The 25,388-nt window shown below is 43.7% G+C and overlaps 1 protein-coding gene across 1 annotated transcript in view; it reads left to right on the top strand.

Moving 5' to 3' along the window:
* Nucleotides 1-24,406, top strand: part of LOC124770902 — a 146,858-nt gene extending 122,452 nt beyond the window's left edge. The window contains exon 7 of the mRNA XM_047249219.1: nt 24,299-24,406. Within this exon, the coding sequence (XP_047105175.1) occupies nt 24,299-24,406 (108 nt within the window). The remainder of the gene's footprint in view (nt 1-24,298) is intronic.
* Nucleotides 24,407-25,388: the final 982 nt, after the last annotated feature.

Raw genomic sequence — 25,388 nt, 5'->3', positions numbered from 1 at the left:
ACAAATGCGGTAATCCGTTTTTACAGTAAACAAATAATCGCTGATACTCTTAAAATACCAGTAACCTTTCTAACACCTGACAACACACTAAATAACCGATACGCATAACGTTGTACACACAATGACAAAAATGAAGTAGGAATCTGAGTAATAAAACGTGTGAAATGGTGAGTTTCACGTATCACAAGAATGATTGCGTTTCAATCCACCCAATCAAGGGGAACTTTTACCTCAGAGGAAACACAATGGAAGAGCAAGTCTTCAGTTCTCCGGTATAATCACACCACATTCCCTTTATAATCGCTTTGGAATATATTCATCCATTTAGGAGGGAATTGTAGATGAAAATGCCTTCAGATGAACAGGCATTCGGTTCTGACATATTCGTAATAGATGTAGCAACCTTGGCTTTTGATTTCTGTTCCTGTGTTTCGGGAGATGGCTATCATCTGCTGTCTCGCAGTGGTGCCAACACATTTACCTAAAAATGGACGCTTCCCGGATGGGTCTGCACAGTGCGTCGCCACCGATTTAAGGCGCGCGCCGCGGAAACGCCGACACGGCATTTCGGAACCGAGGTGTATAGGAAAAGCAGGCCGGCCATTCCGGCCCCAAGCGAGTAAAAAACTCGCAGACGCCCTCGCGCGCCTTGACGTCACGGAGAGGGGAGGAGAGGAGGCTGCAGCGCCGAGCATTCAGTTTTGAGACAGCCACGAGCAAGGCTCGCTGTAAGTGTGCCGTGGCAACATTGCATTAATAGTGCTCGGACGACGACGGACGTTACGTATCACGTTTTTCCCAAGGATGAGCACTTGCGACGTGAATGGATAGTTCGATGCAAACGCAAGGACAAAGTGAATGTGAAACCTGCACGTGTGTGGTCAGCTCATTACCGGCCAGAAGATTATGAACGGGATTGGAGAAATGAGCTTCTAGGGTTACCTTCAAGGAAGAAGTTATTACCAGCAGCAATCCCCTGCATAAACATTCCGAACTGGCGTGGACAAGAAATTGTGGAAAGCGGTGATGCAAACGAAAGGGTAAGACGTCTGCACATACATAACACTTTCAATAATTAAAACTGAAAAATTACCGTAATACAAAGGAATTCACATAAATGCAATGCTTCTTGACGCATTGCTATATTGTTTTATGGGAGTGAATGACTCGCTATATTGTACAGGCAATAAATAATGTTGCTCAAGTGTATTTGCTTTTCCTCCTGGATATAATAGCTACATTTGTCTTAGAAATAGCCGTTTTTTTAAGTATTCTCGATATGTTAACTATTTTAAAGCTAGTATATAGTTCAAATGACAAAATCATCATATTTCGCGTAATTTGTTTACATTTACTTCTGTAGCAATAGCTGATGCTGACCAGTTGACTTCGCAGCGTAGTGGTGTGGTTTCTGACTCCCATGTTGGAGGTTATGGGTTCGTATACCTGTATTTCCTCTTACATTGTATTTTTACATTTTATCAAACTAGGCTATTGTAGCCGCTTATGCCGGTGATATTTAATCGCTTTTGTCAATTCTGATTTTTAGTGAGAATTTAATGCAGTTGCATAGTACTTGGTCAAAAATTTTAGGAATAGTAGGCCTACTCGGTAAATAATTTGAAGAATAATAAAATTAAAATGAAATTCATTCCTTAGGGATCCGGAAGTCGTGCACAACGCTGTGGAGCAACAAGTTTGCAAAAGCGAGCTTTGACGGCTTTAGAAACTCTGTCACCGGGGAAAAAAGAAAGTCTACCGAACCACACGTACAGATTGCGTTCATGCACCCACTGAACTATCGAATAAGAATTTGGAAATTAAGGAACTGAGGGCCGAGATTGAATGCACAGAAAGAAGCGGCACCGAAAAATGTGATGCAGCCTTACGAAGTAAAACGAAAGACCTCCAACGCGTTCTTTCGCTGAAGCGGGTAGAGTAGTCATCTGACGTGAAAGAAATAGTAAAATTGCACAAAAGTGTAAATAGTGTATTGTCAAAGTGTTTTACAACGGCGCAAATAAGATGCCTATTAAACGAAAATAAAAGGGTAAAGTGGAATTCAGGGGACATTGGCCATGAATTTACTTTCAGAGCTCTGTCACCTAAAGCATACACTTATTTGCGAAAGCAAAAAATTCCTTTGCCGTGCAGGGCAACCCTTCACAAATGGACGAAGGAATTTAAAAGCAGACCGAGTATTCTTGAAGATATCCCGTGTTTATTGAAAGCCAAGTCACACACTTTTACTACTCGAGAGAGACTAGCTGTTCTGACATAGCAGATGATGATACCGTCGACACTTCATTCCCTGGAAACCTTGACGTGACCTGCCGTGACGTGACGTGACGTGACGTGACGGTCTGTTGACGACTTGTCTGAATGCCGCCATTTGAAATGCATTGTGGAATGTTTCCACACGACGAGACTTGACGGCATCCCGAGATCATGCGACAGTTTCAGCTTAATGTTGACAACATGCACACCACGCAATGCTCACACTAGACATTTTTCTACTCTATGGCTTTGATCGACGTCATATCTGACTCACAGATGCTACTTAGAGGCGACATATAAAGGCAATGATGTTCAATCCTAAACCAAAGAATGTATCACAAAAAAGACAGGTAATATACATACAAACAATAAAATTCGATTGCAGCTCATGCGATTAATTACATAGCTATAAGCTATATTGCAAATAAATTGAGGTAACAAAAAAGAAAGTAACAACGTAAAAAAACATACATGCATGAAACAAATTATCACAGTTCGCGTGTGCAAGTGAAAGAACGATGCATGTCCTTTAAAGTCCACTACAATATCACTCGTAGTAAACTCATAATTTACATCTACATGGACAGTTTGTAAATCACACTTACGTGCTTGGCAAAGCGTTCATCGAACCATTTTTCACAATAATCCTCTATTATTCCAGTCTGAAACAGAATGCGGAAGAAACGAACAGATGTATCTTTCCGAGCGAGACCTGATTTCCTTATTTTATGATGATGATCGTTTCTCCCTGTGGATGTCGGCGAAAAAAAAAATGCTTTCGCATTCGGAGGAGAAAGTTAGTAATCGAAATTTCGTGGTAAGGTTCTGCCGCAACGAAACATGCCTTTGTTTTAAATATGGCCGCCCCAAATTCTGTATCATGTCAGTGACACTGCCTCCCCTATTTCTCGACAATACAAAATGTGCTGCTTTTCCCTGAACATTCTCGATGAAGTCCGTTAATTCTACCTGGTAATGATCCCACACTGCACAGCAGTATGCTAGAAGAGGACGGACAACCATAGTGTAGGCAGTCTCTCTAGTAGATCTGTTGCATCTTCAGGCAATACAACGCAGTCTTTGGTTCTCCTCCCCCACAATATTTCCTATGCGTTCTTTCCAATTTATGTTGTTCGTAACGGTGATTCGTAGGTATTTAGTTCAATTTCCGGCCTTTAGATTTGACTGATTTATCCTCTAACCGAAGTCTAACCGACTGCGTTTAGCACTCATGTGGATGACCTCACACTTTTCATTATTTAGGATCAATTGCCAATTAATACGAATTGTGAACTCTGTGACAGGAAATCACGAATCAAGTCACTGGCCAGCCTGTGACGATATTCCATAACCACGCAATTTGACTTCAAGCCGCTTGTGACATATAGTGTCAGATGTCTTCTGGAACTCTAGAAAGACGAAATCAATCGGAAATCCCTTGTCAATACCACTCAATACTTCGTGTGAATAAAAGCTAGTTGTGTTGACTGTGTGTTAATAGACCGTTCTCTTCGAGGTAATTCATAATGTTCGAACACAATATATGTTCCAAAATCCTGCTGCAAATAGACGTTGGTAATATGGCCCTGTAAACTGATGGATTACTCCTACTGCGTTTCTTAAGTATTGGTGTGACCTGTGCAAGTTTCCAGTCTTTGGGTTACGAATCTTTCGTCAGGGAGTTTCAACTCTCAGTTTCGCCACGACAATCCTGTGTTCACCAATCTCAGTATATGTTTTGGTGCTCGTTATGCGAAAGTGGGTGTTTCTGGCAGGGACAATTTAAAATCAAACACAACAATGGCGAAATGACATAATTAGGAACATATGGGAAACGTATACATACAGACTCCAGACAGAACAACACAAGGAATTCTAAAAAGTTTTAAAAGCAGTAATAACAGGGTACAAGCAGTTGTACTTGAAAGATTCAAAAGGCAAAATGACTACCAACAACAAACACAACTCTGTACTACTAGCAAAATGCTTCAACAACCTTCTAAACTGCGAGGAACCAACACAAAGACAATCTTTCAGACAGCCTCAAAAGGAAATCCCACCTTGAGAGCCATATAACTGCATTAGACTCAACAATACAGTGGCCAGCCGAGAAACAACAGGGCGCCAGAAGAAGACGGGACATTGGCTGAGAGGTGAAAACTAGGAGGTAGCGGGCAGCTGAAACCTTTTACGAGGTTACGAAATACTGCTGGGAGAAAGGACGAGTACCGGACGACTGGAAGCAAGCCACAATCCATCCGCCACGTAAGAAGGGAGACAGGACAGGCACACACATATGTTGTTCAAATGTGTGTGAAATCTTATGGGACTTAACTGCTAAGGTCATCAGACCCTAAGTTTACATACTACTTAACCTAAATTATCCTAAGGACAAACACACACACCCGTGCCCGAGGGAGGACTCGAGCCTCCGCCGCGACCAGCCGCACAGTCCATGACTGTAGCGCCTGAGACCGCTCGGCTAATCCCGCGCGGCACCCACATCTACCGAGCTCCCTACTGAGTAAGACAGAAGACCAAGCAGAACGCACAACTGGCGAGTACCAAGCGGGGTTGAGGAAAAATAGTTTTTCCCCAGTGCAAATTCTTAACTTGAAAACACAGAACAATGAAGAACCTCAATACAGTCGTTACATTCACTGATTTCAAAAAATCTTACAGTTCTGTAAATAGACAGAGTATCCTTAACACTGGAAGAAGCAGGTGCTGACAACATCAGCAGACAGTCAGTCAAACAGACACTTACAGACACAACTTCATAAGTTAAATTTCTAAGGAAATTTCTGAAGCCTTCAGAATTAGCACAGGAGTTCGGCAGGGCTACGACGTCTCACAGATCCTCTTCAGTATGATCTCAGACAATGTCACGAAAGAGAGGAATAAAGAACTACAAGAGAAAAACATCGACCGAATCCATCTAGTAGAAAGGGCAAGAACTGACGTGGAATGTCTTGTTTTTTTTTCTGGCTGTATTGCTATGATTTCTAAGGGTAAAACAGATGCAAAGATAATGATAGGAACACTGTACAAAATTGCATCTCCAACCTGACTACAAATACCGAAAACGAAAACAGAATGCATTGAACATAAACACAATAGAGAAAAATATATACAAACACAAGATGGAAACGTCCAAAGAGTTGATAAGTTTAAGTATCGAAGAGAATGGATACAATCAAATGGATTAGATAACACTACAAGCAAAGAAAGATCGAGGAAAATTGAATTAGCAAACAAACTCACCCAAAACCGATATAATAAAAAATCAGTATCATTCCAGGCAAAAATTTAACACCACGCAACAGTAATTACACCGAATGCACCATGCAGATCTAAATGCCTAACACCGAGTACAAGAGGTGAAGGAGAAGAACTGGATATGCAGAAAGACTTCAGGGCCACAAAAGAACTAAGCTAATAAATAGCCTGACGAAGAGGAGAAATGAAGAGCTATAGAGAAATATAGGAACAATCGCAGACTCAATAAGAAAGAGGAGATGAAAGTTTTACGGTCATTGTACGAATGACTACTGGCTATTGGATAAAAATTTTAATCTCGTATTTCCAAATTAAAAAACATCACGAGGTGGCTGGAACAGCCAAGAAAGGATACGAGAAAACCGGACGTCACAGAAGACACCAGACAAGACAGGGAGAATTTCAGGCTACAGGTCAGTAGTGCAAAATTTCTTGTCCGACAACAAAACTCACAATCTAGGAGGCTGATGTCAAATGAACAGAGCCAGGCCGCCAGCCAATGCATAAAGAGATTCTGGGAAGAAGAGAAACGACGTACCATTGTCTTAGGTTCTAAGCTATCTATAGTTGATCAAATTCAATTATAAAAAGAGGTCATAAGCAGGAAATAAGGAGAAATAAACACAGAATTCCAAAAAGAAACACTGCAGAGGTAAGGAAAATTCATAAAAAGTGACGAATGTTCTAACCGGTCACGAGAATTGAGCTACATATTTCAGTTCCACATATCGAGTCCAAGTTTCATTATTTTCAGCGTTTTTGCAATTGGTTAGTGCTGTTATGTATCACTGTATTTCTGTTGCTACTGTCGCATTCTGTAGTACTCCGACAAATAAGAAATTCCGGAATCCATAACTAAACCTGATCTAGACGACTCAAGTACAAAGACAAGAACCAAAAAAAAAATTCTTAAAATGTAATAACAGTAGATACTTAATGAAATGCCAGCAAAAATAACGCACCGTGCAGTAGAGACCTACAATTTACCTGTATAGGCCTATCTGTCCTCTTAGTCTCCTGCCTAACCTCATCCTTATAAATCGTGCAGTTTGCGGAAAAATACAGCCAAATATTCGTGGGAATCAAGATTATAAATATGCGAGCTAACCGTTCCATTCACACCAATTATGCTGTTCTTTCGATTCCTGCCCGACCTCACATTCGGAAATCATATCTTATTGGGAAAGAAGTAGCTAAATATTTTATGAGAACGAAGATTACAAATACGATTGCTGCTTGATTCACTGGCATCAGTTTAAGCTGCGCGCTTAGGTTGCGGTGCTGCCTAACCATACCATCGGAAATCGCGACATATTTACAATAACCGGCACAGCTTACGTCAGGCACCGAGACAACCGCAGATAACATTTAATGACGGGACACTTTCATCTTTCGCATCGTAGACCGCTGATGTCACGACGTCGCTAGTCAAAGTTGACGGGTGGAATAGTACTTAATGCCTGAAATTCATATCTAGGCTGGTGGAAAATCTTGTAAAAATTAATTATGCCTTACGATAGGTCCATGGAGGACGCGTGTTTCAAGAAACCATGGCGGTGTGCTAACGTTGTCGAACATTATCCAAAAGATCGAATGAAGAAAGCACTTGGCATGGTAGCTTTGTAGGAATATTTATAATCTGCAGACGCCCGATCTTCCTGTGATTAAAAGATACATAAAATTAATCTTTCTCCTACAGAGACTGCCTTAGATAGATTCGTATGAATAATCCGCTCGACTGATTTGCAAAATTATATTATTCTGTGTCTGTGTCTAAGATCTCCATATTTATTAAACATGCAGGAGTCGAGAATTAATGTTACGCATGCGCAGGAAGGTGCAGTCCTTTCGGTGGCCGTGCTTTGGCAGACATCAGACGCTGGTCGGTGACTCGGCACAGACCGCTGCCGCTGCTCCGCGCTGTTGCCGCATTTCTCTGTCTCTGCAGACTCTGCTGGCAACGGGGACAGCAACAGCCGCCTTGCTCGCCTTTCGACTCGACTCAAACCGTTGCCGGGATACGGCGTGGGCCGATGAGGAGAGCCGTGTATTGTCGACAACTGCGTCACGTCTTCATTTGTCTCGTTTACTGTAATGGGGTACAGTTGACTGAAGAATCATTTTTGAAAGGGCCTTAGTCCAAATTTTGACAAAATGAGTTAAGCACGGTCACAGATCCTATACACACAGATAGATATTTTTGTAAGAAAATGGCTTTATTGCCGATACCTGAAATGTGTTGCTGCGACTCAGTTACAATGGCATCATTTATGAAAGGGCTTTACTCCTGGAACAGTGCCCTTTCAATGGTGATTGTATTACCATGCCATCTACCAAATACTTAAAGCACTTTATCTTACCTTTCTCTTTCTGTAGTTGAACCGTTGCTATTTCTGAAGAAGTGTTGTGAAACGTAAAATGACTCCAAGTATTGTGTTGGAACGTAGTGGGAGTACCAAGAAAAGAAATAAAGAAAGAAACAAAAACGTATTGTCGGAAAACATGAGCAGAACGCTATAAGAACAGCCACAGTAATTTGTCATGAGTACACTAACCCTTTCAGCCATGTTCCTTTATACATTTTGAACACAGTAGTTACAATCAGATGTGGCTTATAAACACACAGACTCAAATCCGATTCCAAAGTTCAGGAATTTTTGAAGGCTGTCGCCCTGTTTCCTGTATCTTTTTGTTTTTCGTGTTCTGTGCTGTACTCTACGATAATTCATCATTACTTGGGTACGAATTAGGGTTGCATAGTCTTCTCAGACATAGATAGCGGTTGCACAGAATGTATTGCTGTAGTAGAGCAATGCAGGGCCGATGGGAGTCGACTACTGAAGTCGCATACGTGACGGCGCAGCAATAAATGCGCCGTGAGTGGCAGCGTTAGGCAAAGTGAGACGAGTACAGCGCGTGTCACGTGACCCGACACTATATAGCGCGACACGCACGGGCCGCGCGGCTGCAGCGCACACTGCGACGCGCACGCGCCGGCTGGCGACGCTCTGCGCTGACAGAACCGAGGCGCGCGCAGCCTGTTATCTTCCTCAAACGATTCTACACAAACTGTTCACCGAAAATATTTGATTTTTGCCTTACTTGTATCGTTATGTATCAGCTTCGTGGCGAAGTGCCCATCACCACGCTAATGACCATTCTTATTGTGATGTACACAATTTTAGAAAGACACTACGCAAAACTCAAAAAGTTTGCAACGAAAATTAGGGGTCGCCCTGATTTTGCGTTTGGTACGTATTACACCATATGTTGCTGCTTATGAAATTTAGCTAACATGTTGAATTTTTGTTTAGACTTGGGAGGAGATCTCTATCTGCCTCCGATCTCGAGAAAATGGATCCCATGTAGCGCGCTCACTTCTGATCTCACGCCCGCGAGAATGAAATACTCGCAACATCTCTCATATCTCCTAAACCGCTCGAGACATCGATACGAATGTTTGGCGAATGGTAGCACACAAGGAGGAGAGTGTTTTGCCAAATCTTAAAGACACGGAACTTTCTTATCTACGGCGATATATCAGTACTTATGCTTCCCTTTCTATTTATTTCACTCCAGTGACTGTAATTTTTTAAGAGTTATCGTCACCTAGCGAAACAAGAGCTTCCTACTATGAAAATAAAGATGAAATTTCTTCTTTTATGTTACTGCAAACCGACACTATGAGGTTTTTCGTAAGCTATTGTTGCTCTGTGATTGCCAATTACTTGGTTAATGAGGCACTCCGTTTCGGAATTCTGTCGCAATAGCTGCTGTGAGATGAGTTTGGCAAATTACACTGTGACAAAGGACGTACAATTAAACCAGTCACCAAGAGAAATGTGGCCGTTACTCACAAACGGTGATGCTTCTTCGACTGAGAAAAGGTTAACAATTAACACAAAAATAGATTGCCAATTCTGTTGGAATTTTGGTAGAATCCCTGTAACCTATCGTATTTTTAACACTGAGTGACTGGAATGGAAACTTACCAAAGGATTTTATTCCTTCTCCTGATCTGAGCAGCATTAAAATAATGACGAGCGTTCCTTCAGGCGGAATCGTAGGCACATGCCAGATACTGTTTACTCACCTACGGCTTGCCAAACTGACGATGTCTGATCGCGAATATAATAGTTGTTATTGAGAAAAATAGTTGATCTGTCGCACAACACAATGGTCAGTGTATTGTCAGCAGGATAATGCGCGTGACAGGAATGCACAAGCTAGCCATGTGTGCCGTGTGACTTGGAGTTCGATAAACATTGTCATGAAAGTAGATCTGCCTTTGTAAGTAGTACATTTCAACAAATTAAATATATCTAATCATAACATTCCTACTTTCGTGCCGGCCGCGGTGGTCTAGCGGTTCCAGGCGCGCAGTCCGGAACCGCACGACTGCTACGGTCGCCGGTTCGAATCCTGCCTCGGGCATGGATGTGTGTGATGTCCTTAGGTTAGTTAGGTTTAAGTAGTTCTAAGTTCTAGGGGACTGATGGCCTCGGATGTTAAGTCCCATAGTGCTCAGAGCCATTTGAACCAGCCAACCTACTTTCGTAATAATACCGACCATTTCCTTCTTTTGTGTAGTCCGTTGTATAATTAGTTTATTAATACTGATAATGCGCATACAACAATTGAAATGCTTTTTCTCATCACGGCGAACCAATTAAAACATTGTTATTTGCGACTGCTTTTCGACTGTTTCTAGTTTGCAGTTGAAATATGTTGTTCACATGCATGTAGTACAGTGTGTCGTATTACATTATTACATCCATATCAGAGTAATCACAGCGAAACTTCTATACTTCAGATCTTGGACGCTTTTTACCACAAGCACAAAGGGATCACACCTGTGGAGATTATCCCTTTCTAAATTTTTGTGACAGATCGTACAGATACGCTAGCCTACTAGGCAGCGAGAAGATAACCTTGTTCTACTTTCCTGCCTTGCTTCTTAATCACATGATTTTATAATATTCCTTGCTTCCTTATTCACTACACTCTGTCTCTTCTTGCAATCTGAAATCATCCCGGAAGCGTATGATACAATTCCAGCGGCCAATGGCTCATTAGTTACTGAAGTATGCATTTTTCTTTACAGAAGAAAAACAAAACAAAACAGAACTATACAGATATAAGTAACAGAAAAGTATAATGTACTAACGAAGGAAGCTGAATCGTTTAAATGGCGAAAAACGAAAGACTACCCAACGGCAATAAAATTTAGTACACAGTAAGGCAAAAATTTATCGTATGGGCAGTGCTACCACTGCTCATATGAGCCGCTCCGATGTGAGCGTATGGCCGGGCTACTTTTCCGCTCCCCGCCTGAAATTTCCCACGCTGCTAGCGAGGCACGCGCGAGAAACTGTGCCGCAACCACAACGCCGCGCGACCTGGCGCAGTCGCGTCCCAGTCGCGTCCCAGTCGCGTCGCGTCGCAGTTTCCGCGGTCCCACTTGAACCTGTGGAGTTACGAAAACACCCGCTGCGCTGCGTCGCGCCACACGCGCTATACGCGTCTCAATTTGCGCCAAGCCTAAACTAAATCAGGATGACCACTTCTCATACAAAATCTGTAATACTGTTTAGCGATTCGAGTTCCAGTTCTACTCAACAGTTTAAAATTTACCCGTGATCAAAGACATCAGCACCCAGCTGTCAATTAACGTCCCGTTCTCCCAGCAATTTCGCAGTTATGTCACAGGACTTTACATCTGTGCACTGTCACTCTACCGTGTGCTAACACTGTATACTAATCCGAAAACAACCTGTTACAATTGGTGCGCTAGGTGATTTAATACAACATGGCACGTTTGACGTCATATTTCTGCAGCAAGTCTCAACGACAGGAATGGGAACATTGCCTGACTTGGAAGCTATGATTAATATCGAACCAGTAATCAACTGAGCAACGGGTATTCCTTTTCCTGTTAAAAATTTCCAACTCTAGCCCAGCGGAGACGCAGTTGCATGTTCTGTCGGTGAGGCATTCATTATAAATATTGACGCGCCATCGGGGCTAACTTTACACGTGCACGATCGGATGTTTTTAGTCATCATATCTCAACTCTCCTCCCAAATTCAAATAGTAGCATAATATGTGGTAGGGATTTTAATTGTGTGCTGGATCTGCAGACGAAACTATAACACTTAATAAATGTGCAGAACTACAGCAACTAATTAACTGACGTGTGGCGCATTCTCCGTTAAGATCAAAATGATTTTGCACATTTTTTAAAGTGTGGTGAGCAGAGTAGACCGAAAGTACGTTTCACGAAGTCTAACCGGTGATCTAATTCAAATTGAAATTTTTCCTGTTGAGTTTACGGATGATTGTGGCTTCGAAATGCGTCTAAAGCTAAGATTACCTTCACAAACGGACCTCCTTCTCTTTAGAAATTCAATACCAGCTATCTTCCTCTTCGGGACCTCTGTTCCGAAATCACTGGTACCATGAAAATTTGTCGACACAAGCGGCAAAATTTAAACCCAGTCACGGCTGCAGAGGCGAGTTACGCCAGGCCTGCTGTACGAAAGGCCCCTCCTCGGCTGCTGTTGTGACGCAGCCCAACTTCACAGACACTGCTTCAGGTGTCACTACGCCTTCTGCTACTCATGATAGCGACCCACACTGTCAACTTAAACAGATCAAGGCAGAATTAATGTACTTCAAAACACAACACATTAGGGGGTGAGTTGCTGGGCAAGGCCTGCAGGAAATTTCCAGATGAAAATATCGCACTGAAGCACTTTCAAAACGAAACACGCAAAATGCACAACAGCTTGCTTCCGTGTGTTGAGCTCGAGAATGGCGACCGTTTCACAACGGAGACCGCCATAACTGAACACGCCCACTCTTCTTTCCGCCCGCAGCCCGACTGACCCTTCTGCATTGTCTTCCCCGTCACTGCAGGTTCAAACCTCACTCAGCTCGAAACACATCGAATGCCCGCAGATCCCAGTTGACAGTGATGACTTTAGACAATTTTTAAAACAATATCCAAAAATTAATCAGCAGGTCTATTCACATACAGTCAACATGGATTTAGACTACATCGTTCTTGTGAAACACAACTACCCCTTTAGTCACAAAAAGTGTTGAGTGCTATTGTCACGTGATTTCAAATTGATTCCGTATTTCTGGATTTACAGAAGTCTTTTGGCGCTTTACCTCACAAGCGACTTGAAATCAATTTGCGTGATTATGGAATATCGTCTCAGATATGCGACTGTATTTTCTTATTTCCTGTCAGATATGTCACAGTTCGTACTAACTGACGGAAAGTCATCGAGTAAAACAGCTTATTTCTGTTGATCCGCAAAGTAGTGTCACAGACACCCTGTTGTTGCTTATCTATACCAACGATTTAGAAGGCAAGTGGAGCAGCTGTCTTGGGTTGTTTGCAGGTGATGCTGTCGTTTATTGTCTAGTAAACACATCAGAAGATCAAAACGATTTAGAGAAGACATGTGCATGGTGCGAAAATTGGCAATTGACGCTAAATAATGAAAAGTGTGGTGTCATCCACATGAGTGGTACAAGGATTCCGCCACACTTCGATGCACGATAAATCAAACAAAGCTGAAAGCCGTAAACTGAACTAAATACCAAGGAATTACAATTACGAACAACTTAAATTGGAAAGAACACAGAGAAAATGTTGTGAGGAAAGCCAACAAAGACTGCAATTTATTGGCGGAAAACTTGGAAGACACAGCGCGGTGTACGAAAGAGATTGCCTACACTGAGAGGTGGCATGAGCCCCCTCTCATATTTCTATCTTACGATTTTCCTCTCTAATTGCATGCGGTGCAAAGTTGCTATTCACTTCACACGCGGACTTCCCACGCAGCGTCTCTCGTCACCCAGGTGGTCCGGTGACAGGCGGGCTCTTCTGATTTTGAAAGGGTGTGAGGGAGTCGAGTGAATGCTTTCCAGACGCCGACATGGTCAAAAGACACGCCCGCAGGGGCCTGAAGTAGCGGCTGGGCTAGAGGTTCCGTTACTTCGCAGAAAGCGAAAACACTTTCTGGCGGGCTACCAGCGAGGCGTGGGAAATGACTTGTGTTCCCAGGCAGTCTTGGCGGGCAAATTCCCGCGCTTTCTGCCGTATAGTAACTGTGATTGGCTTGCTCAGGGCATAGCTCCGTGACGTAGCAAAATCAGCGCAGTAATTGGCGCCAAGAATCTCCATTGGTGGAATGGTAGTGCTCCGGCAATAGAGTGGAATTTTCCGCCGGTTTTCGAGTTGCTGATTGGAACGTTTAACCACGGCCACTGTCGTGGGGGCGGGGAATGTTCTGTGTTCGGCCTGTACGGGTGCTCTAGTAGTCGGCTCTCGCCTTTCGGTCGGAGTAGGTTACAAGACTGAGCTCTCGCTGCTCTGGTCAGCCTGCTTTCCGTTGGCTGTCTAATATACTTTTATTTAATTGTAACTGTTTGACGAAGTTGCTGAAGTTTCGACTTCAACGTGACTTTCCGAGTACAGTTGGCAATTGAGCGTTCTGTGTACAAGAGGCCTATGTTGTCTGTCTTGAGCAGTTTTGGCTAATGTTGACTGTATCGGAGTTACTGTGTGACTTCGCTTGTTAAAATCAATCACTGTACCATCAGTGATTGTGTGGCGAGCCTTCTTCGTCTCCCTCAGAGGCGCATTTGTATTGCTAGGAAGTCTTTAGGTCTGGAACAACCATGCCAGGATAATTCGTTTCGGGTTATACTCGCGACATTATCATCACCATAACAGGACGTCGAAGCAACCAGCCATCGTCTCCGGTACGCCAGATCGTGTTCTGGCAGTTAAGAAGACAGTTTGGTAACGTATGTCCGCAGCACCGGCAGACAGGGATTTTCCTAGGTGATAATCAGAGCCCAGCAGAGCGCGCCTGTTCGTCTTTTTCTAACTTTGTTCTGTCTTGGGTAGCAGCCATTAATGTTGGGTTGGCTGTGTGTTTTCTCTTAAGATTTGAGTTGCAAGGAATTGGCTCCACATACCACTTCGTCATAAATGTCACAGTCTAGTTTAGGGACAACTTCACCTTCACAGCATTTATTTGAGTATCCAATTTGAACCAATTTGATGTATTGTAAATGTTTCATGTGTTTTGTCTATTATTTTGAGTTTAGTCATAATAAATCATATATTGATATTTTGGACATAACTTTCATTCTGTTAATCGGTAGAGCAACCCTTTCATTTCTCACTACATTACTGAAACTTTCCTTTATTTAATTAATGTCTGTCAAATTAAATTATTGCAGGTGCCAAACTCTTTTCTACTCCACTTGCAGGGTCTATTACAGCCAGTTCGCGTTTCAAAATGGTTCAAATGGCTCTGAGCACTATGGGACTTAACATCTATGGTCATCAGTCCCCTAGAACTTAGAAATACTTAAACCTAACTAACCTAAGGACATCACACAACACCCAGTCATCACGAGCCAGAGAAAATCCCTGACCCCGCCGGGAATCGAACCCGGGAACCCGGGCGTGAGAAGCGAGAACGCTACCCGCACGACCACGAGCTGCGGACAGTTCGCGTTTCTTTTTAATCCATGTGCAACAGCAAAAGTCGTAGTTAGAATGTGGGGGGGGGGGGGGGGGGGGGGGGCTTAGAGCATCATTTATATATGAAGATTCTCGAAGAATTTAGTGTTAAATACACTGCTAGCCCCGGCACCTCGCAACACTACGCTTGGCTGCCCTGTTTGGTGTGGCATCCATACCAGATAGGATTGAAGGAGTACATGGAAAAAGCTCAAAGAAGGGCATCACGTTTTGTCTTATCGACAAATAGAGGAGACAGTGTCACTGACACGGTACAGGGTTTGTGGTGGACATCACTGAAGCAAAGGGACTTCTCATTGCGCCGGGATCTTTTCACGAAATTTCAGTCGGGAAACTTTCTCCTCCGACTGCGGAAATACTTTGTTCTCCTACAGAGGGAGATATGATAACCGTAATAAAATATGGGACGTCAGGATTCGCACGGAAAGATATAGGTGTTTGTTTTCTCCGCTCTGTTTTGGAGATGGCTTAACAGAGAACTATTGTGAAGGTGGTTCGATGAACCCTCTGCCAAGCACTGAAGTGTGATTTGCAGAGTATCCATGTAGATGTGGATGTAGACGTGTGCCCAAATCAACTTTACCAAACGCATTGGGACTTTATTGGAACCTGTTTTACAGGGAATGTGAATGAAGTTATTGCTGCCACCGAAATTCAGAATTACTTGGAGGAAACGATTATTGTGCTACCAAAGCGAACATGTAGTCATAGGGAGGGACATCTTCGCCCAATAACTCTCCTAAATGCCGATTAAAAACTCGTTGTAAAAATCCTAGTATCGAAATTAAAACCTGCCATATGCTAAATCTATTAGCCATCAGCGTCAATGCGGACCTGCACGGGGGAGCACGTGACCCAGCCGCGGTTCTTCCGCTCCAGTGCCCACACGTTTACTGATAGTGTCAGATGCAAACAGCTACGTCAACTCGTGCACAGACTTGGATTTGGCGATCGATTTACTGAGCAATGCAAGTTCTACAAAAATACATATCAAGTGTTGAAAAACAGGTGCTGTGGCAACTCGTAGGCCTGTCAGGCAAGGCTGTCTGCTTTCAGTGCTCGTGTATGTCTCAGCCTCGTTCGTCTTCTTCATATTGGTTGAAAAAACAATAAATGGCATATCAGTAGAAACAAGGAAAGTGACATGCAGAGCATACGCTGATGGTGTGGAGCTCTTTTTGAAAGACGTATCTGACTTTCATCCAGTACAAACTTTACTCTCTATTTCGACAGGCAACAGGCACAACGATAAACTGGAGCAACAGGTTTCCACTGCCCACTGTGTCCTGTACTCCGTTCCGCCGGTCGTCTTGGAGCTGCGCCGCCAACACATTCAAAGTGCTGCGTGTGCAGATGTCGTATACGACAACATTAAACTGGCTTTAAATACTGATTACTGTCAGCGCTGTAACAAACAGACACGCAAAACGCAAGCCGGACCTAATTCAGAAATCAGAGCTACCCAGCGTCTTTGTGTTGTCAAGGGCCTGGTGTGTCGCCCACGTGTTGAATGTGTCGAAACAAATGGACAGGGCGATTAACCAGTCTGTAATCTGAGTTCTGTGGTGGCTGAATTTCGATTCTGTTCGCGGGGTTCCTTCATTCGACTCAAACCCCAAGAGCTGTGCAAGAGCCACATCAGTTTCTTACGACGCCATAAAATGCACAAATAGACCACCATTTTTAGTGTTAGAATACTACCAAGTAGTGATGTACGTATATTAAACAAAAGCTTACTTGCTAATGTTTCTTAGGATACTAAACACGATATTCTTCAGACTGACTTTTCGAATTAAGTAAATACATGTGAATCTACAGCACAATCTATTAAAATAGGGCAGTCAAAATTATTTTACAATAAATGAAGTAATCAACTCAGAAAACAGGCGTTACAGTCTGGAACCGCGCGACCACTACGGTCGCAGGTTCGAGTCCTGCCTCGGGCATCGATGTGTGTGATGTCCTTAGGTTAGTTAGGTTTAAGTAGTTCTAAGTGAGTGACTGATGACCTTAGCAGTTAAGTCCCATATTGCTCAGAGCCATTTGAACCTTTTTTTTTTTTTTTTTTTTTTTGACAGGTGTTACACAACCTATAGTGGCTAATAGCTTTCTCATGGAGTTTGTAAAACGTTCACTAAAAGTTTGTGCAAGAGTTGTGCCATAGGTCTTCATGGCTGACACAATCGTAAGCCTTAAGGAAGAACTGGTGACGTCACCCGTGTTCCTTACTGCGTGAGCTGCCACACCCCTGTACACACAAACGACTTGGGAAATGTTGTTTTGTGCATCTCCACAATTCCGGTAAAAACTAATGCATTTATCATTTTTAGTTCTGACACGAAGCGTTTCATAATGAGTTTGTAGTGTTCGTCATGATAGAAGTCAGGAGCGGAGGGCGTTGTAAAACGAAAAGTAATGAAGTGGAGTGGACCCAGTTTATTCCTGTAACGATGATACATTGGTGCCTACGTAGGGCCGAGCAGCCCCAAGAGGGGTTGCCGTCTGCTCATCAGAGAGGCAGAGGCCGGAGGGGCGACTACTCGGGGCCGAGGTCAGAAGCTAAGAGAGCGCGGAGCTGTTTCCGAGCCGCCCTCGCCGCTCCCGGCCGCGTCCCCACGTGATCACACGATTAGCCTCTTATTGGAGGATTGATTCCGCCAACGCGCCTTGCTAGTAGCGTACCCCCGTCAGCGCAACCGACCCGTGGGACTTGAGTCTGACCGAGGAGCACGTGGCAGGAATGTGCCGACCGTGGTCTTCCGGCCAGCACCTTCCACCACAGTATGCCACAAGCTACGGCCGAACATTATGCATGGAAAATTTTATTTAATAAAATTTTGTCGGCAGTGATCCCTCTTGGGGGGTCTCCTCCCTGCACATCCTTTCCCCTTCCGAAGAAGGCTCTCTGGATGAAAATGGAGCTTATTCTAATTGATTATTCCATTTAAAAATATATATGATCATTATGAAGGGTCCCAGAAATTAACATCCATAACATAGTGATATCAATATGTGCAAAAGTTACAGAGTGGCCTGAAGGAAGGCTCTTGAATAACAAACTTGTGAAGTTGGTGCGACGGCAGTGGGGCGGCGCCGTGCTGTGAGTGTGTGTCGGCGGTGTGAGTGGTGGTGGGTACCGAGGCGATGGTGAGGGGCACCGGAGCACAACACACTGAAACACTCCACCCTCGTGGGGGTGAGAGAACGCTCCCAGGCCTAACAGTCACAAGGGGGGTTTCCCCCGTAATGTTACTTTGAGTTCTTAAATCTAGGATTACAATGGTAATTGCCCGAGTGGCTGAATGAGAACATTACAAAATGACAAAAAGTTAAAGAGAAAACAAAATGACTTACATGAGGGTTAAGACTCGACAGTTAAATTGTGATTCCATAGACTTTACATAGAAATACAAATCCATTACAAAATTAGCTCATTGACCTGACACCTAGACTACAACTTAATTCTAAGGGGGGGGTCATGCCTGATCGCATGCACCAAGGTTGGCAGGTAGTTTCAGGTGTGATATTCAGGTTGTGGGGGCGGTACTACTTCTCGGAAGGAAGTGAAACATTTGCAAAACCCTCTTTTACAGAGTATCCAGGATACTAATAATCACAATCATTACAGTGATGATTACCGAACCAGCGCTGGGTAATACAGCGGTGGTTAATCGCTTGGTTTGGTGCCAATCAGCAATGTGTGAGGCCACTCGGTCAAGAGCAACTTGGTTGTGTTCCTGGGTAAGGAGGTGATTGATCGATTGGAGTAGATCTGAATCATTGGTATTCGGTAAATTCTTCAGCTTCTCATGGTGATGGATTTTAAAAGAGAGTTCAGGAAGGTATAAGGTAAATGTGGGAATGGTGACATGAAAGGTGGAGTGCAATTGAGCTGATATCCTCATAGAAGCAGCGTATACGTCACATCTTGAACTATTATACACTAGGCCACTATTATTCAGTGTTACCCGGTACGATTCAGTCTCTGACATTGAACGGTGGCGGTGACAGTCTGTGGAACAGCGAACAGAAAACTGTTGCCAACAGGCTGAATTATTGGTTGACGAAGTGAGACTAGAACACGAGGACATGGAGGTGTAGTAGTTTCAGCTAAAAACAGTGCCATCTCGCAGTCAGTAGTGTTAGTGTGTAAAATTAGCGTGGAGCATAAGTAATGTGTTGTGTGGGTGCAACTGAGTAGCTCAGCGCGAGAGAGAGTGGCGTGAGTTTGTCGATCCCGACTAACTATTAAAAATTCTTGAGTCTGCCAAACAACATGGTGGTGAAGGGTGGCCCAACAGACTGGAAAAGTGTATACTTGATGGCACTCGTATTCGCAATTTGCGCACGTGATTGGCAAACCTCATTCGCATCCGAATACCGTCAGAATTACGGGTAAGTCGGACCTCCAACGCAGCATAGTAAAAGGGGAGGTTGCTTTCCCGCACGGCATAAAGCATTTGTTTAGGGGCCAAAATTTGCGGCGACACATTGTGTAGGATGTGCAAGAAGGGCTCTGGGGGTAACAGGTGTGGACTGAGCTTTCCTTGCAGTCCGAGTTGAATGGCCGAGTGTAACATGTGCACGTGTAACTGTGCTGTGTGTATATTAAATAAAAGAATCTGCGTGGTCTTCATAATGTCCTATGTGATAGTTAGATTACGTAATCCCGAGCGAAGATGAGTCCACTCTTGGTTAAAGGATTGTTCAAGTGCACCATAGTGTCGTGTTAATCTGTCGGCTACAACTTGTATTTGTCTAGTTGTGGCTAACAGGTTATTCTCAAGATGTGTCAGGCGCACCTGTTGATGTACCAACACTTCGTGATTAACTTGTGTTTCCGAAAGCGCTTGCTGTGTGTCCAAATCCCAGCGTTTTGCGTCTGTTTCGTCAGGAGTCCCAAAGACAGATTTTAATAATGTACCTCCAACGGGCAACCAGGCTCGTTTGAAACGAGGCAGTGGTACTGCATCCCTAATACTGTTCAATTGACTTCGAAGGGTTGAAATAATTCTAGTCACTTCCCACAAAGATCGGAGAAACTCGTGTTCCTTCGTCTGCGTCAAGAAGGTTTCATATTTTGACAATTGCTGAGCTGCATCATATAAAGCACGGTCTTCCTCTTCTAATAATGTTAAGTTAACATTAGCTGACACAATAGCATAATGTGGAGTATGCACCAGATTATGACGACGGCCAAAAAGCACGCCAGACGTGGAAGGGTAGACGTGAAATGGAGGCGCCTTAACGGCGACGACGACAACCATTGAGATTAACATTCTTCCCATTGCGGATGATAAATTGACAGCCATTTGAAGGGAGGTTGCTTTCAGCTTCCAATGTTGATAACGGTCGACTGCGAGAGAAAGTGTTAGTGACCCTACAAGTAAAAATTTCCTGGCTTACTTGATGAGTAATTCAGAGATGAGAGAGGGGGTACAACGTTGTAGCAATAGTTACCTGGCAAGTAGCGACGATGGACCAGTTCAGTCACGCTTACTGATGAAGAAGGCCACGAAGTAGAATCACGGCAGGCAGGCTACAGTTTGGCAGCCGTGGGGGTAGCAAGGCGGCAAGACAATGGTGTGATTCAACACTGAGTATCCGCTGGTCAATCACGCGTCAGCAAAGAAGACGCTGAACGCGGAGGCAGTACTACGCAGTGCAGACTAAGCGTAACTCGCTGGAAAAAATTTCTCAACCTGCTATGGAACGGAGGCCAAGTGTCGTCAATTAATTTGAGATTTTGTACGAAGAAAGTTTTTTTTTTAATGAATAAAATGAGAAGGATTCCTGTGATCGCGGTGCAAACCTGCACAGCCTAGGCACCTCCCACGCATTGGCCACTACGCAGGGGCACCCACCCCACTAAGGCTGGACACGGCGAGACAGGTGAAGTACTTCATAAATCTCAGAAATAATATTGAGTGGTTTTTCAGCTGTAGAAAACCCAAATGAGGGTAGGACACCTCAAGCTAACTCAATAATCATAGGATCTTTACTTACAAAAGTGGTCAATAGAGAGATGAACTGTACTGAAGTCGGAAATGAATGTTAGCGAGAGCGAGTCTGTTGCTCGTGAATACAGAGGCTGGTGTGTGAAGCCGTGGAGGCGGCGCAGCGCAGCTCTATCAGCGCTGAGCCGGCAGAGTGCTGAGCTCAGGTAACAGCGCCGGAGAGCGGTAGTGGCTCTGCGTCCGAGACCAAGGCATTGTAAGTGCAACTTAAAAGTAACAGTTTATTGCAAAGCAATAATAAACGAATAGCTGATGTCACAAAGACGTTTGATTCCATTTTAACAGAACTTAAGTGTTCAACAGGTAAATTGATTACGTCGTTGATTAAAAGAAACTGCTACTGAACATAACGTACATACGTACGTACTTCCCTTTCCCCTTCCGAAGAGCGGAGGGCATAACCGATAAGAGCCTTGTTCATGTACTTAGTATATGACAATAGAGGTCTGGTAACATCTACAAGTTACACCAAGGTAGTGTGGATATGAACAGTGTGAGTGTGTTGTTAGTTGTTTTTGGGCGTATGAAGTGTTGTGTAAATGTGTGACTAATGGTAGCTGATGGCGGATACGAATTGAAGGCCAATAGGTGCTATCAGAGATACTTCCAGTCGAGAAACAATGAAAATTAAAAGGGAATACCGAATATGACACAAAGATAACGTATAACCATAAAGTGTACTAACATTAATCATAACTATAAATTGATAACAATAAGACATGACACTGAAGTAATAATAATTGACAAGAAATAAAATAAAGGGAATATTTCCCGAACATAAACTTCCGAATCGGATACGAAATCCGTCAGCGGATGTTGTTTTTTTAGTCGGTTGACGAAGTGCATAAGGGACTACATCAGTAGAATCTGACAGTGTGTGTATATAACAACATTGTTTTTAAAAGTGCAGTTTGCACTGTCAGATGGTGAAAAGCAACGAATCCGTTCAGCAATGGAAAAGGCTGTCATTTGGGGAACGGTGTCTGAATCTTTGGCAGAATCCGATGATTTTGCAATGGAATTGCCATGTAGAAGAAAGTGGCGTTGTATAAAATGTAATAAAAGAGCGTCTGGGGCTCAGTTCATTTGTGGTTGAGTGCCAAGGGCGTAGTGTGAGCGCAAATTGTCTCACGGTAATTGATGTATGAATTGTTTTGTGGTCAACCGAGGAGCCTAGGATTCGGTGACGTGTGAGTACAAGTTCGCGGTGCGAATTAGCTACCTGCGAGTGACTCGACTAATAAGTTCAGCAGTGCATTAGTGCAATCTACCGACTTGGATTGATGATTACATAATTTGCGCGGCAGTGGAGCAACCTGCGGACAGTGCTAAGGCAACCTGTCTAATAATTGAGGGGTAGGCAGTGCACTGGAGCTATCTGCGATACCGTGGTTCAGCGTCTGACTTAATAAGAATTAGTGTAGGCACATGGGTTTCCTGCGATACATGTAATAAAAGTATCAGCGGCGTTATTAGCGACCTGCTGTACTAGGAAAATGTCGACTGTTCAAGCAATAAAAATAGCTCTGTAGCTAGAATACCATACATGCATAAATAGCGTCACTTTTTGTGCGCGCAGTACATAACCTACATAAAATGAAAGTCATGAACTATAAATCACTAGCGCTTGCATAATGACATAATTAAACACAATGACATATATTGACAGGAAAATAAAAACACAATGATGTATAATAATAACACTGTAAGTAGTCGGAACGCTCAACGTTAACATGTAACACTGGCCACCTGGGGCTGGCTGCTAGGCTGCGTGTGTGTTAGTTTTAAAACTGACGATAACAAATTGAACTGAAAGGACAACTAGGCACAGTTCCCGTAGCGCTTACATCACCGGCTAATTAGAGGCAAATTACGTATCTCACAATGGATCATCGGCCGATATTTTGGGGCAATACTGCAACAAGGGAGAGCAATATCTCGGTGTAAATGGTGGTAAGACTAAAAGACCGGTACTGTCGGAAGAGGGTACCTAACATGTTGGAGGGGCCTCCTCATCGACAGAAGAAGGAAAACAGGATAGAACAATGACCACGGCGGTAGAGTAAAGTAAATGGGGAGGGCAAAAATAACTGCGTAGCAACCAAGGAACAATCGCCCACCGATATACGACAGCCCGGACGATTGGTCGTTGGTGCCTCGTCAGTAGCGTGAAAAACCCGTGGCATTGCATTGGTTTGCCCATATCTGGCCTTGTCCAAGGAAGATAACGTTAAATGTCCTCATAGTTCGATGTGTAAGAGGGTTAGGGCTGTAGTTTGTAGCTTATACAGTGAATCAAAGCAGTAGTGAAACTTCACGTATAGGATTGGCAGACTAAGGTATGCAGAATAACGTAAATCGTTAAGAACTTCGTGTGATTTATCCAGCTAATGTGAAACAAAACGAGGAAAAGAATTTAAGCAATGAATCACATCTACTTAATATTTATGTTAAGATTTATTGGGATGTTTGAATGAATTTTGTTTGCCGTGTCTTCCGGCGGCATGAAAGAAACCAGCTCGGAGCTGTTGGCGAGCGGGCAGCGGCAGGTCGGCGGACACGTGGGACGGCGTGCAGCCGCGGGAGGCCGGCCGCTGCTGCAGCGACGAGTATCACGCGCTTAGCGTGCACCAGAAATAACGACCAATTAGAAATTGCTTATTATCTAGCATAAGAGTTTTTTAAAAAGGCTGTTAGTTATATAAAATGATGGTAAGTGCATTGTAGTCTGTCATACACGGGGGATAGGGCAGTAATTTGCGGTTTGTTTTTGTAACTACTCGGACGCGCCGCGTGTCGAGACGCTGGAGGCGGCAGCGCACGTGGTGATAAGATACGTCATCGCGCGGAGCGCTCTTACTGGCTGAGAAAAAATGATGGCCGCCGGCCAGTTCTTGGCGAGGAGAAGGGACAGCGCTGAAGAGGAGGGGAGGCGACAGCTGATGTTTTGCCCGCCAACGGCTGGTCCCGTAAACAAAGCGAACGAGGCGTATGCATTTCAAGTCCTGGCTTTATCTGTTCCGATTACTTACGATCAGCTGCAGCAGATACAGAACTACGACATATAGTACAATATACTAGACGTCAACGTAACAAGTATTAAGAAAAGCTAGGAGTAAAAATACTCCACATGTACTGGTTTGCCAAATAGATGGCAATAGAGGACATTGAAGAATATCATTCGGAGTTAGCAGCCGCGGTACTGCCAACACCAAGTGTAATGGTTGCATTTGAAGCAAGTCAGTTGCGCGACGTCTAATGCGTGGCATTGCTTGCAAAACATAAAACATAATCATACATATAAAAATGAGCAAAAATACATGACGGGACTGGAAACTCCGTGGTGGCCAGGCACGTCTTGCTTCCAAGTCCCTGGAGAAAATGACTTAAACTAAGCTGCAATAAAACATAACATAAAACTCCAATTAGGCGTGATTAATCACGCGACCTCAACCCATAAGGGTGTCGATTCCGCAGAGGGTATCTACAACCCTGTGGAGGTAATCTCCTCCGTTTTCTCCTTCGTCTTTGTTCCACTTGAGGTGGAGGTGACACAGGCGGATGGGGGGCTGCGACCTGTTGTGGTGACACAGCCCTACCGTGGTAAGGTTGCAGGCGGTCAAAGTGCACTATCACCGTACGATCGGTTAATTGCAGTTCTGCATTGACTGGTGAGGTCAACCGTACAATCCGATACGGGTCTTCAGAGCGGGGAGAGAACTTTTTAGTTCGTCCCTTTTTGATTGCCGGGTTTCGTAGTAACACTAAATCACCTGTTTGATAAGTCGATAAAACAGCATTTTTGTTCTGCCTGTGCAACTGTTTATTAGTAGCTTTGATATTATTCCTCTTTACCTTATACCAGATCGCTTTCAGCCGGCGGGCTAAGCCTTTTACTTCCTTTAATTCTACACCTTGAGGTAGTTTGTCTATTTCGAACGGCGAATTCATCGGCCGTCCAAACACAGCTTCGTAAGGGGTATAGCCCGTGGATTCGTGTATTCGGGTGTTGTATGCAGAAGAAATATACGGTACATATCTGTCCCAATCAGCGTGCGTTTTTGCAACATAATAGGATAACATTTTACAAATTGTACGGTGTACGCGTTCAACGCGACCGTTGGCTTTAGGATGGAAGGGAGTTGTACGCCATTTTTTGATTGTTAGTAGTTTACAAACGTGTACAAATAAAGCAGACATGAAATTGGTTCCTTGATCCGTTAAAATGGCATCAGGACTTC

Source organism: Schistocerca piceifrons, unplaced genomic scaffold, assembly GCF_021461385.2.
Source record: "Schistocerca piceifrons isolate TAMUIC-IGC-003096 unplaced genomic scaffold, iqSchPice1.1 HiC_scaffold_835, whole genome shotgun sequence".
In the NCBI taxonomy this organism is placed as follows: Eukaryota; Metazoa; Arthropoda; class Insecta; order Orthoptera; family Acrididae; genus Schistocerca; species Schistocerca piceifrons.
Note: the sequence above shows the minus strand (reverse complement) of the source record. Positions and strands in the feature narration are given on the sequence as shown.